The 14,610-nt window shown below is 38.8% G+C and overlaps 1 protein-coding gene and 1 non-coding gene across 7 annotated transcripts in view; both read left to right on the top strand.

The window, feature by feature from the left end:
- The window catches only part of MARK3 (microtubule affinity regulating kinase 3), a 115,088-nt gene that overhangs the window by 35,691 nt on the left and 64,787 nt on the right, over nt 1-14,610 (top strand). For all 6 annotated transcript variants that reach the window (XM_039255811.1, XM_039255813.1, XM_039255812.1 and 3 more), the window contains exon 3: nt 6,433-6,486. In XM_039255811.1, the coding sequence (XP_039111742.1) occupies nt 6,433-6,486 (54 nt within the window). The remainder of the gene's footprint in view (nt 1-6,432; nt 6,487-14,610) is intronic.
- On the top strand, nt 5,857-6,047 carry LOC120247799. Its single transcript, XR_005532416.1, has one exon. It is a non-coding gene; the product is annotated as a U2 spliceosomal RNA (small nuclear RNA).

A 14,610-nucleotide genomic window follows, 5' to 3' on the forward strand; every position in this document is an offset into this window, starting at 1 on the left:
TTGCTATGGACTAAATGTGTCTTTCAAACACATATATTAAATCCTAACCCCCTGTGTATTTGGAGATTAGGACTTTTGTGGAAGTAGTTAAGTTAAATTAGGTGATAAAGATAGGATCCTGATCCAGTAGGATATGTCCTTATACGAAGAGACACCAGAGAGCTTGCTCTCTCTCTACCACGTGAGGACACTGTGAGAAGGGAGCCATCTGCAAGCCTGGAGGAGAAGCCTTACCAGGAACTGACTGCTGGTCAGACCCTGATCTTGGACTTCAGCCTCCCAAGAAAAGAAATTACTGTTGTGTAAGCCATTCACCCTATGGTATTTTTGTTACAGCAGCCTGAGCTGACTATAATCCATCCTTCTGGGCTGCTGCATTCTCTTAAAGGATGTGGGATTGTTTTTTGCCTGCTCTTTTAGTGTTTGTGGATGCTTTAATGCATGTCGGGAGCAGGATATTGGGGCCTTTTGACCAGTAGAAAATTGACAGGAAGTGGAAGATAAGAGTATTTATTTCTCTGGTGGGTGTTTGCTACAGGTTTGTGGGGGCCTCTAGAGAGACATGTGTTGGGGGAAGCCTTTCTTGTGTATGAGCTGTCTTTATCCCTATTTTGTAATTTTCCACTTTGTTTCTGGCATCAGGGTGAATAAATGGAATTTCCCAGAACTTTACGCAATAGTGGCAGGGACACTCCTCTATCCTTGCTTAGTGAACTCGCTTGGCTTTTGCTGTGCACGCTCCCCCCTACCCCCCAAAAAAAACTCCAAAAAACTCCATGACCTTAGGAATGCGTGTGTGGTCTTCTCTACAGTCTTCATCTTAGGCATCTGGTGATGCCCCCACGGTTGCTTCCTTTTTCTATTGATCTCGAAGTTAGAACTCTCCTTCAGTCTCCAGCTCTGGGACAAGGTTATTTTGGTAGTTGAGTCATCCCAGCAAGGGACTGGAAGGAAGAGGGGGTTAGGAACTTCCCCCTCAGGCTTCACTGCCACACATACACCATCATGTTAAATGACGGTGTTTCACTCTAGTACACTTACTCTTCTTCTTTTTTTTTTTTTTAATTTTTTAATGTTTTATTTATTTTTGAGAGGGAGATAGAGACAGGATGAGCAGGGGAGGGTCAGAGAGAGAGGGAGACACAGACTCCGAAGCAGGCTCCAGAGCTAGCTGTCAGCACAGAGCCCGACACAAGACTCGAACCCATGAACTATGAGATCCTGACCTGAGCTGAAGTCGGACGCTTAACCGACTGAGCCACCCAGGCGCCCCTAGGACACTTAATTTTAATAAAATGACTCTCTTTTACAGTCTGATTTAGCTGAATGAAACATATTTTTGCTCCTGTTTTTGCTTTAAATACTATTTGAATTACAGTATTTGGAAAAGAAAATGCTTAAGAATAGAATCTTTAGAGTTAAAGACAGATACTGAACAGAGCCAAAAGCGGCTAGTGATCAAGAGTGTGGTCGTGAGTATAGAAACCAGGTCTCAGAAGATCAGAGGGAAGAAGAGCCAGAAAGGCAGCATATTACTAGATCTGGCCCTGAGGAGGAGGAGGAAAACAGAATGGTGGCCAGAAAAGAATAGTATATCTAAGGGGTTTCTTTGGAATTTGGGACATCTATAGATACCCCACAAAATTATTTATAAAAGGAAAATTTGAAGAAAGTTAATTCATTAAATTTTAAAATAATGTAATTTTTATGGGGCGCCTGGGTGACTCAGTTGGTTAAGTGTCTGACTTCAGCTCAGGTCATGGTCTCATGGTTTGTGGGTTCCAGTCCTGTGTTGGGTGCTGTGCTGACAGTTCAGAGCCTGGAGCCTGCTTTGGATTCTGTGTCTCCCTTTCTCTCTTTCCCTGTCCCTTTTATGCCCTGCCTCATTCTCTCTGTCTCTCAAAAATAAATACTAAAAAATGAACAAAAAATAATTAAAAAATCACATTGATGTCTGTTATTAAAACACCAGAAACCCTATTTCTTCACTCCTCTGTCACTATCTCTAACATGTGTGCTTACTGATTATGGAGGTTCAGGGCCTCACATCAAAACAGGTGGCATTTATTAAATGCTTCTTAGGTCCCTGGTAGTGTGCTAAGGTTGTAACAGTAAGACCATCCCCAAGTGAGATATGAGCAAGGTGGTCATTGTTTGTGTATTCCAACTGCCAGTATTTCTTTTCGCTTTATTTACTGTAGTTTGAATCAAGACTTCGATTTTCCAAATACAGAATTAGAATTCTGTCTTTGCTTATTTCAAGCATATAACATGCTAACACTCTGCTCCTTCTCCAATTCTGATTTTTTTTTTTTTTTAAATCTCCCTAGATGGGGATGGGACGGGATGGGACGGGACGGGATGGTGGGTCTTTCCCCTCCAGGGCCACATTCACTGGTTGCCTGTTAGCAATGTTTCTCTAGCCCCTCTGGAAGTTAATGGGTTTATAGGAAGTGATCAAATAACTTAGGAGAGTTTAGACCACGTGAAGCAGGGTGGTTTGTTATTTGTTTTAAAGTGTTAATGTGAAGAGTGTGGCAGTTCTTGAAGTAGGTATGGGGATCCCCTGGAGATTCTCTGAAAACATTTTAGAGTGTCTGCAAAGTCTAAACTATTTTTGTAATACTATTAAGACATTACTTTTTCCATTCTCTCTCATGAATGTAAAGTAAAATTTTTTTAGACATGTGATATCACAACAGAACAAATTCAGAAAGATATGTGAAAATTTCAAAAAATGTTACCTGTATTCACATGTAATGGGCTTTTTCCCCCATTTTTTTTTATTGTGCTAAGATACACATAACAATTTACCATTTTAAGTGTATGGTTCAGTAGTATTGAATATATTTATAATGTTGTGCAGCCATCACCTTTGTGTATCTCCAGACTTTTTTTTTCTTTTAGATTTTTAAGGTTTATTTTATTTTTGAGTTATATATAGAGACAGAGCATGAGCAGGGGAGGGGCAGAGAGAGAAGGAGACATAGAATCTGAAGCAGGCTCCAGGCTCTGAGCTGTCAGCACAGAACCCGATGTAGGGCTCAAAGCCATGAATCATGAGATCATGACCTGAGCTGAAGTTGGATGCTTAACCCACTGACCCACCTGGGCGCCCTATCCAGATCTTTTTTTCATCTTGTAAAGCTGAAACTCTGTACCCATTAAACACTAACTCCCCATTTTTCCTTCCCCCTTCTCCTGGCATCCCCCATTCTGCTTTCTGTGTCTATGAATGTGAACTCTCTAGGAACCTTATAAAGCGGAATCATACAGTATTTGTCCTTTTGTGTCTGGCTTATTTCATTTAATATAATGTCCTCAAGGTTCATTCATGCTTTAGCATGTTTCAGAATTTTCTCCCTTTTTAAGACTGAATAATTCTCTACTGTATGGAGACATCACATTAGGCTTATCCATTCATCACTTAGTGGACACTTACGGTGTCTTCCATGTCTTAGTTATTGTGAGTAATACTGCTATGAACATGCTGTACAAATGTCTACTTAAGTCCCTGCTTTCTGGATACATACTCAGAAATAGAATTGCTCGATCATAAGGTAATTCTGTTTTTAATTTTTTTGAAGCACTCTACTGTTTTCCACAGCTATACCATTTTACATTCCTACCAGCAGTGCACAGGGTTCCAGTTTCCCAACATCCTTATCGCTTATTGTTTTCTTGAGGTTTTTGTTTGTTTGTTTTGTTTTTTTATGGTAGCCATTTTGATGGGTGTGAAGTGGCATCTTGTAGTTTTGATTTGCCCTTCTCTAATGAGCAGTGATGTTGAACATCTTTTTTATGTGCTTACTGGCCATTTGTACAGTTCACCCTTGAACCAACAGTTTGAACTGTGCAGGTCCAATTTATACATAGGTTTTTTTCAATAAATACAGTAGTACAGTACTATAAATATATGTGTTAAGAAAATATAAAAGTTTCTTAATAACACTTTCGTTTCTCTAGCTTACTGTATTTTAAGAATACGCACAACATACAAAATATGTGTGTTTATGTTATTGGTAAGGTTTCAACTCAGCAGTAGGCTTTTAGTACTTAACTTTTGGGGGAGTCAGAAGCTATTCATCGATATTCTGTTGTGCCGGGAGAGGTGATACCCCTAAACCCCGCATTGTTCAAGGGTCCACTGTATATATCTTCTTTGAAGAAATGTCTCTTTCTTCCTTTGTCTACGTTTGAATTGGGCTTTTGCTGTTGAGTTTTAGGAGTTCTCTATATGTTCTGAATATTAATCCCTTATCAGATCTTTGATGTGCAGATATTTTCTAGCATTCTCTGGGTTGCCTTTTTATACTCTGTTGATACTGTCTTTTGATATACAAAATTTAAAAATTTTGTGAAGTCTGATTTGGCTATTTTTTCCTGTGCCTTTTGTATCATTGAAGAAATCATTGACCAGTCAAGTGTTGTAAAGCTTTTGCTGTATGTTTTCTTCTAAAAGTTTGGTAGTTTGTTTTTTTTTTAATAATTTTTTTTAAAGTAGGCTCCACACCCAACGTGGGGCTCGAAGTCACAACCCCGAGATCAAGAGTTGTGTGCTCTACTGACTGAGCTAGCTGGGTGCCCCAAGAGTTTGATAGTTTTAAATCTTACATTTAGATATTTGATTTACTTTGCAGTAATTTTTATAGATCATGTTAGTTAAGAGTCCAACTTCATTCTTTTGCATGTGGATATCCAGTTTTCCTGGCACCATTTGTTGAATATTATTATGTTGAAATGAATGTTATTATGTTCAGTACTTACTTTTACAATTTCTCAGTTTTCATTTGTAATAAGGTAAATATTGATATAATCCACATTTGGGTTCATCAGTAATCTTTAAGAGTATAAAGGAGACCAAAAAGTTGGAGCACCATTGACAGAATCTTCAAGTGTTTTCCCCAGACTTTGACTATAGTCCGTTTCTTCAGTGGTGCTTCTTATTGGATCTGTGTCCTGAAGGATGCATAGTAGAATACGGCTTCATCACTGTGGGGTGTGGTCATTTGTTGTTCTGGACCTCAGATGCAAAGCTGAGTTAATTATGCTCCCCAGTTCATGGCAGTTGCTCTCTTCACTTAATTTCCTTCCATTCGCTATTGTCACACTGTCCCCTCATTCTGGATATCTATAGACCCTAGAAATCACTTTAAAAAATTATTTTTTAATGTTTGATTATTTTTGAGAGAGGGAGAGACAGAGCCTGAGCGGGGGAGGGGCAGAGAGAGAAGGAGACACCTATCAAAAGTAGACTCCAAGGCTGTGAGCTGTCAAGACAGAGAGCCCTACGCGGGACTCGAACTCATGAACTGCGAGATCATGACCAGAGCCAAAGTCAGACGCTTAACTAACTGAGCCACCCAGGTGCCCCTAGAAATCAGTTTTATTCTGGTAATGACAACTTACCAGATAAGGATGCTGCTATAGGTCCACTTAGTAAATACTAGTAAAACTGATTTTTTTTTTTTTTTTAAAGATAAACACATATAACTAGAAGTTATAGTTCTTTCTTCCTGTATCTTAGTGGCTTGTTTTTAGACTGCTTGGGGTTTACTCACCCCTTTCTGAACAAAAGCTTCTGGGTGACCCATTTGTTGCCACTGTACATGTTTCACTGGGTTAGCCTACAGGTTGTTCTGGAACTAGTCCCTTTTCCTTCTTTACCTAAAGGACTTCTCTTTTTTTTTTTTTTTTTTTTTAATGTTTTTAAAGTTTTCAGATTGAATCCAACCTATTGGTTCATATATTTACTCAATTATCAAGCTCTTACGGTGTGTAAGACACTCTGAGCAATCTGTAAAAGCTGTACTTCCTGCCTTTGGATCCCAGAGTCAGATAAAATTAAAATATTGGATTGCTTCTCAGCCTTTTGGCTAAGATCAAGTATAGTATCTGTTTTTATCAGTTTAATTTCTGCTACATCCTCTATCTGAGGACAATATATTAAATGGATTTTTGGAACTAGGAGGTGAAATAGGAGCTTGCTTCATCCACTCCACACATCCACTTGGTATCTCAGTACCTCCAGGAACAGTGCAGCCATCCCCACCCCCACCCAAGGGGAATTATAAACATTAAGTATTGGTAAATAGGTAATAGGAGATTTGGTTCATTGTCCTGTATTTTTAGAAGTGTTTTCATTGTATAATCTCTGTCTGTCTGTCTCTCTTTGTCTCCTTACCTTGTGGGAGATTTTTCTCCCCACGTCTATAAGTAACTTAAATATAAAATGTTCTAACAATACTCGTATTTGCATGAAGCCCCTCTTTTCAATTACAAAATATTTATAAAATATAAAATATTATAACTAGTTGAGTTTTAGTTTTTTAGGTAAATGCCCACATGTTTGGGCATTTACAAAACTATTATCAGTTAGTTTATAATTACCAAATTCTTAAAGTCTATAAATATTTATTTATTTTTTTCTAGGTTGCAATAAAAATAATTGACAAAACTCAGTTGAATCCAACAAGTCTACAAAAGGTAAGATTGGTTCAGTATCCAGTGTTATAATGATTTTCAGTGTAAATTGCCATCAAATTTGTCCCTTCAGTACTTCAACTGTTATTTTTCATTATTATGTTTAGTACAGTAAAGCTGCCTCTATGAATGCAACTGAGATGTAGTATTGTATAAAATGTTGGATTTTTTCCCCTTCAGATGAAGATAATGATTAAATTTTAAATGTTCTTAATAGCACAAACTGAAAGCTGTACATTTTAGTTGAATATCAACTAGAACAGAGTTTTTAAAACATATTTTTGTGTAATTACTCTTAATGTAGAGTTATGCACCTTTCTTATAGCTAATACTGAGGTCTTTAAAGTCAGCACTTTGGCTTTATTAAACTCTGTCACTATGTCTAATTAAGGACTGATGATTAATTCATAGGAAAATATAAAAATGAAAATGATAGTTGAAAGACATATTTGTAATGCACGGTTGCCATTTGTATCATCTAATGGAGATCTGAAATTCTCCACTCTGGTGCATGTTAGAATGCTATGGATGTCTTCTGAAAGTCTTGATGACTGGCCTAGAGAGATTTAATCGCTCAGATTAGGCCCTTGACATAGGTATTTCACTGGCGCATTAGTGAATGATTAATGATCTTCATAATAAACTCCTTCTTGTTCTTTTTAGTCTTGCAAAGCCTTTTAACATACTTTGATTTCTAGATTTGGCCAATCCTAGCTGGGGTTTTAGAGACCTTGAACTAGGAACAGGTAGGCCTAATTTATGTCCTGACTCTGCCACTTAGTGGAGTGTCTAACTTGATCTCAAGCTGTCTCAAGCTAACTTTCTTGATTTTGGGTTTCTCATCTTTAAAACAGAGATAATTTCATCTGCTCAGGATGGGTGTATTAGTAAAATAATGCACTTAAAAGAGCTTTATAAACTGCAAAGCATTTCTCATGTAAGATACTGTAAGCATATTGCCCTGTATAAGTATAAATTCCTAATGCTTTCCTAATGGTTGTTTTTCACTTATATTATGGTAATTTTGAAGTCCTGTTTGTGTGTGTGTGTGTGTGTGTGTGAGTGTGTGAAGTAGGAGGGAGGGAGTTTATCTTGTACTAAAAATGGTAAGCAAGTGGTTCTGCAGGCCAAAGTGAGTCTTAATGGCACTCAGGGTGGTCCTGGAATGATCCAAAAATTGCAGTTATTTGTTCTGAAGATAAAATTGTGTCCATTACTTTAAACTTTAATTTCTTCATATATCTAAGGACTTGGTATTAATAAGTAAGTTAGGGGTTAATAAATTTGGTATTCAGAACTAAAATCAGTATATAAGAAGTTTATTGAGGATTCTAGTTCAATATACTGTACTTTGGATATTGACTCCTTATTGGGTATATCGTTTGTAAATATCTTCTTTCGTTTAGTAGGTTGCTTTATTGTTTTGTTGCTGGTTTCCTTTGCTGTGTAAAAGCTTTTTATTTTGGTGTGGTCTCAGTAGTATAATTTTGCTTTTGTTTCCCTTGCCTGAGGAGACATATCTAGAAGAATATTTCTATGGCCAATGGCAAAGAAATTACTGCCTGTGTTCTAGGAGTTTTATGGTTTCAGGTCTGACACTTAGGCCTAAATCTGTTTTGAGTTTATTTTTGTGTGTGGTGTGAAAAAGTGGTCTGTTTTCATCTTTTTTTTTTTTTTTTTTGGAAGAAGCTTCATCCTATTTTGCAGATGGTTTCATCTTTTCCGTGTAGCTGTCTAGTTTTCCCAGCACCATTTATTAAAGTATAGGGCATTGTTTTAAATCGTGTGTATTAGTTCATATTCTTTTTTTATAAATTAAAAGTGTTCTCTATATATCTCTTTACAATTCTTTTTCACTGACTTCCTTTTCCATGGAAAGTTGCCGCAGGGTAGAGTGTACCTGGCATCTTTGTCTTTGGGGTGGTACATCATACAGCCTTCGTTCAGCACCTACACAGTTATATCACTGTGACATCTGTATAAGAGGAACTCTCTTTACATAATACGATTTTAAGCCTTGAAGCTTAGGGCACTGCCTTAGAAGCTAACATTCACGTTAAGGAACATTCTGCCATTAACAAAATGTAATCTTTTGTACTGCCATTTATCAAAAAATGTGGGCTGGCTCATTCAAGCAGTTTTTTTTTGTTTTTTTTTTCTTTCCTCAAGCAGTGTTTTATCACAGGTGTTAGAATAGTGTCACATTATTCAGGCTTGCACATTGAATCATGCACATTTAATAAATTCATATAAGGAAACCTGAATTGATTGCACATTTGTAAACTGATGTTATTTTCATAGACAAGTCTCTTCATTTTTTCCTTTTTATTTTTCCAGCTATTGCATTAATAAACGTTAGATTCTAGTAAGAGATATTTTTCTCCATTGTTTTTGTACTTTTCAACTTTGATCTACTATTCCTAAGATGTTTTCTCTTTATAAATGTTTTTGGTTATCCTTTTTTTTTTTTTTATTAAGGTCAGTCTTTTTTAGTGTTGTGTACCTATAATGGTTTTGATAGCAGCAGTGTAAGAAATATGTTAGTCATCTTTTTGGTTTACAAAGTCATTTTTAAATTTGATTTGATTATATGCAAGTAATCTTGTTGGGTTTTATTTTAGTCTATCATTAAAAAGCAAGTTATGGCTCATTTTTAAAAATGTATTTACCTATTAAAGACATTCTAGTATACTTGTGTAATCCATCTAAAGTTTTTACTGTTCTTTGTCAGTCTTGGAGTAGAGTGTTAAACGTAACAGAGGGAGTATAGAGTGATGGTTAGGAATGTTATGAAGCCGGGCTTCATGGATTCAGATCCAGGCTTAAGCCAGCTTAGCTGTGTGACAAGTCACACAGGTCTTGGTTTCCCCATTTATAAAATGGAAACAATAGCAGTAAGATAATAGGACTGTAGTAAGAATTAAATAAGTTAATATTTTAATTATTCAAAAAAATTTTTTTTGAAAGAATGCAAGCAGGAGCAGCAGAGGTGGGGCGGGGAGAGAGTATCTCTCCACGCTCAGTCCTGAGCCCAATGCAGGGCCCTATCCCAGTGACCCTGGGATCATGACCTCAGTGGAAATCAAGAGTTGAACGCTTTAGCCTACTGAGCCACCTAGGCACCTCTTTTTTATTTTAAGTTTCAGTGTGAGTTCCAGTTAACATAAAGTGTAATATTAGTTTCAGGTGTTCAGTATAATGATTCAATATTTCCATACAACACCCAGTGCTCATCACAATAGGTGCATTCCTTAATTCCTATAGTCTTGTTTCAACCCTGCTCCCCCACCTCCATCTGGTGAACCATCAGAATGTTCTGTCTGTAGTTATGAGTCTGTTTCTTGGTTTGCCTCTCTCTTTCTTTTTTTCCCCTTTATTTGATTTTAAATTTCACATATGAAAAAAAAAATTCCACGTGAGTGAAATCATACGGTATTTGTCTTTCTCTGGCTGATTTATTTTGCTTAGCATTCTACTCTCTAGCTCGATCCACATCTTTGCAAATGGCAAGATTTCATATGGCTGAGTATTCCATTGTATGTATGTATGTATGTACATGTGTATTTATTCATTTATCAATAGTCACCTTGGCTGTTACCATAATTTGGCTATGGTAGATAATGCTGCTGTAAACATTAGGGATGCATGTATCCTTTGAATTAGTATTTTTGTATCCTTTGGGTAAATACTGAATTATGTGATTCCTGGGTTATAGGGTAGTTCTATTTTTTTTAAAAAAAATTTTAATGTTTATTTTTGAGAGAAAGAGAGACAGCATGTGTGGGAGCAACGCAGGGAGAGGGAGACACAGAATCTGAGACAGGCTCCAGGCTCTGAGCTGTCAGCACAGAGCCTGACGCGGGGCTTGAACTCATGAACCGCAAGTTCATGACCTGAGCCGAAGTCAGACACTTAACTAACTGAGCCATACAGGTGCCCCTAGGGTAGGTCTGTTTTTAACTGAGGAACCTCCATACTGTTTTCCAGAGGAGCTGCGCCAGCTTGCATTCCTACCAAGAGTGCAAGAGGCTTCCCCTTTTTCCACGTCCTCACCGACACCTGTGTGCTGTGGTGTTGGTTTTAGCCCTCTGATAGGCACGAGGTGATATCTCATTGTAGTTTTGATTTGCATTTCCCTAATGGTAAGTGATGATGAGTTTCTTTTCATGTGTGTTGGCTATCTGGCTGTCTTCTTTGGAAAAATGTCTGTTCATGTCTTCTGCCCATTTTTTAATTGGATTGTTTGGTTTTTAGGTGGTGAGTTTTATAAATTTTTATAGATTTTGGATACTAGCACTTTATTGGATATGTCATTTGTAAATATCTTCTCCCATTCAGTAGGTTGCCTTTTAATTTTGTTGATGGTTTCCTTTGTTGTGCAGAAGCTTTTTATGTTGCTGTGGTCCCAATATTTTATTTTTGATTTTGTTTCTTTTGCCTCAGAAGACCTATCTAGAAAGAAGTTATTACATCAATAAGTTAACATTTAAAAGCCCTTAAAAGAGCAGAAAAATGATACCTGCGCACAATGAGGACTGAATGAATTCTTGCTGTTACTGTGTGTGCTGAACAGTAGTTTTTGTTTGCTTGGTTTTGAGTGGTGAAGAGTGTTTTTTGTTTGTTTGTGTAAAATTTTCCCTTCACAGGAAATAAGTAAAACTTAAGAATTGAGTGGTGGGTTCTGGCTTGGTCTCTTTTGTGGAACTTAATTGCAGTGTATTGTTTCTGGTAATGGCTAATGTTCGAGCATTTTCCTAAGTGTACTACCTGTATGAACTCATCAGATTAGTTTGCTCAGGCCGCTACAGCAAAATGCCATAGATTGGGTGGCATAAACAACAGACCTTGATATTTCACACACTCTAGAGGCTGGGAAGCCCAAAACCTGGGTGCTAGCCTGGCTGGGCTCTGGGAGGGCTCTCTCTCTGGCTTGCAGAGGGTTGCCTTGTCACTGTGCTTCATGTGGCAGAGAAAGAGACGTGTCTGCTTAGAAGGGCACTAATCCCATCATGAGGACCTACCCTGAGACCTCATCTAAACCTGCTTAATTCCTAAATGCCCCATCTCCAGGTACCATCACGATGTGGGTTAGGGCTTCAACATACAAATCTTGGGGAACACAGTTCAGTCCATAGCATTCATTTCACTCTTTGCAGCTTCATAACGTAAGTTCCATTATTCAGGGAAGAGAGGTCAGAACGATTAAGAAACCTGTCCAAAGTCCCTAAGTAATAAGTGCTGAGTACTTGGGCAGTCAGTCCTTCACGGCAGGTGTGGTTAGCTTTAAGTCCCACATTCCTGTACTCTGAGTGAAAATGTGTTTGCCACTGTGAAGATAATAGAATATTTTAGTAAGCAGTGTCCTGCGGTCACCACTGAGTGTTAGTTATGTGGGGATTTATTGTTATTAGGTTCTAGAGCCTGTGCCTCCCATGTTCTTACACATAGAAGCGTTGAACTTTTTCACACTGGCTAGTCTGATAGGTGTGTTTGCATTTTCATACTCTGCCACAGATTTTCCAGTGAGGATACGGACTCTGAGTAGAGATAGTTCGGCTCTCCAGCTAGTAAGTGGTGGGTAAAGATGAAAATCCTGATCTGGCTCCAAAATACAGGCTCTTTCCACTCCATTATGCCACCTTATTGTAATTAGTAAATTTCCCTAATTCATGATTTGTGAAAGTTGGACTGGAACTAACCTGAGACTTTCCTTTGTAGTGACAGTAGAGAAGTTAATAGTTTAAAATTTGGAAGACTATTTCAAGTACTTAAAAGAAGTAGGCCAACGGGTGTGCCTGGGTGGCTCAGTCAGTTAAGCCTTTACCTCAGGTCATAATTTCATGGTTCCTGAGTTCAAACCCTGTGTCAGGCTCTGTGCTGTCAGCTCAGGGCCTGGAGCCTGCTTCAGATACTGTGTCTCCCTCTCTCTTTGCCCCTCCCACTTGCATTCTGCCCCCAACCAAGAATAATAACATTTTAAAAAAGTAGGCTTTTATTCTACCTCTCCCTCCAAACATTGCTTAAGCCAGGTTTTTATGCAGATTTATTCATTTATTCACTCATCATTCAACAGACAATCATTATTAAATACCTACTGTATACCACGCACTGTTGTAAGCAGTGTGGGTACAACAGTGAACCAAGTGAAGTTTCTGCTTCAGTGGAGTTGATATCCTAGTAGAGGAGCAGCAACAAATAAATCCTGTAGCGTCTTGTGTCATTACTTTGAAGAAAATAAAGCAAGATGTATAAACTATATTTTCTTTTCTTTTCTTTTTTTTAGGTTTATTTATTTATTTACAGAGAGAATGGGGAAGGGACGGGGTGGGGGGGAATCCCAAACAGACTTGGCACTGTCATTGTGGTCACCAGTGCAGCCCGAACCCACAAACTACAAGATCATGACCTGAACCGTAATCAGGAGTCAGGTGCTTAACCAGCTGAGCCACCCAGTCCCCTTATTTTCTGTTTTCTTGATGCTCCTGTACCTGGGGCTATGCTACCTGGCAGAGACTGTCCCTCCCAGGGCAGCTAATTCCTAGAAATAGCAGATTGCTCCTTGTGAGTGTACTGTTTATTTTTAAACGAATTAATCCAGAGCTCATACTCAGAACCACCTCCTTTATCTGGCTTCTAAATAAATTCCCAAGAGTTCCTCGCTCTAATCATCCTAGGGCCCGGTGCCAGACAATTAGAGACTTGTATTTATACCGCAGAGCCTACTGAAATGGTTCAGGCAAGCCAGTCCCCAGTCTGTTACCCTGCCTCGCCTTGCCTTTCCTGTAGAAACCAAGATAGAGACCCTCTCCCATGATTCCCCCTGGCTCCTCCTGTGTCCTGACTGACCCTAGTGCTTCCCCATGTGGCCCTGCATAGCATGTGTGCCCTTCCTCTTGTGAACTGTCAGTTAAAAATATTCTTTCAGTGCTAGTTCTGATGTCTTAGCTCACCATATCTGAGTAACCTACGTTTTAAAACACAGGCTGAGGAGATAATATTTCAAGGAACATGTAGATTTCAAATGAAAAATAGGGATGACCTTTTACTAATTCATTTAAGAAACATTGTGTCTGGGGCGCCTGGATGGCTAAGTCGGTTAAGCATCTGACTTCAGCTAAGGTCATGATCTCACAGTTCATGAGTTCAAGCCTCGCATTGTGCTCTCAGCACAGAGCCCACTTCGATCCTCTTTCTCCATCTATCTCTGCCCCTCTCCCACTTGCACTCACTCACTCTCTCAAAAATTAATAAAAATTAAAAAAGAAAGGAAGGAAGAGGAAGGGAAGGAGGGAAGAGGGGAGGAAAATGATGAATCAGGTAAGTGCAGTGGACTCTGGGTGGTTTGCAATAAAATTTTACCTAGGCTTGAAAGATCTAAGTATTTTTTTTACCATGTAAAAAAGATGGAAAGACCTTCTCAGTCCCCTCATGGTCTGGGGACACTCATTGTTGGCCATACTGCACGAACAGCCCAGGGCACGGTGCGGCAACAGGCTGCGGAGAGCTGTGTGGTGCAGAGTGGTGCAGGACCCTGAGCTGCGTGCAGGAAGATGCGCCTGAGCTCACGTTGGGCCCCCCGGGAGCCCTTCGTGCCGGGCTCTTTTAAGGAACAGTTGTCTGTGTGCAGTAAGCTTTTCAGGGATTCTCTATCCTTCCCTTGGGTCCTTCTAGTATGTTACTATGTTAGAAATATTCTTCTCCGTGGCAGAAGCTTAATTGTTACCATACCCTGCCGTAAACAATTTAAACAGTAATTCCTTTTTCTTAAACTGGAACCACTTAATTAAAAGCAAGAGATTTATAACACGTAAGGAAATAATTGTTTACAATATGTATTTATGACATCTGATTAGGTAGCAGTTTTAACACATTTAGGGACAGAGGCACACTTCTTCCTTACACTGTCTTGTTCCAGTGTTGGATGGCTCCAGTTAATTTTTCCCCTTAGTTGGCACTATCATCTGTCTTCTAGAAACATCTATAACACTGTTCTCTCTTCTGCCATATGGAGCTTTAGAGGTTCATTCTACCACCTCAAACATAGCCAGCTGTTTTGAGTGAGTCTTCTTGGTCCCTTCTCCCAAGTCCATATTCAGCCTCTTGGTCCAGCCACAGTAATTGCCCTCA

This window comes from Hyaena hyaena, unplaced genomic scaffold (assembly GCF_003009895.1).
Source record: "Hyaena hyaena isolate Hyena2069 unplaced genomic scaffold, ASM300989v1 scaffold_546, whole genome shotgun sequence".
Lineage (NCBI taxonomy): Eukaryota > Metazoa > Chordata > Mammalia > Carnivora > Hyaenidae > Hyaena > Hyaena hyaena.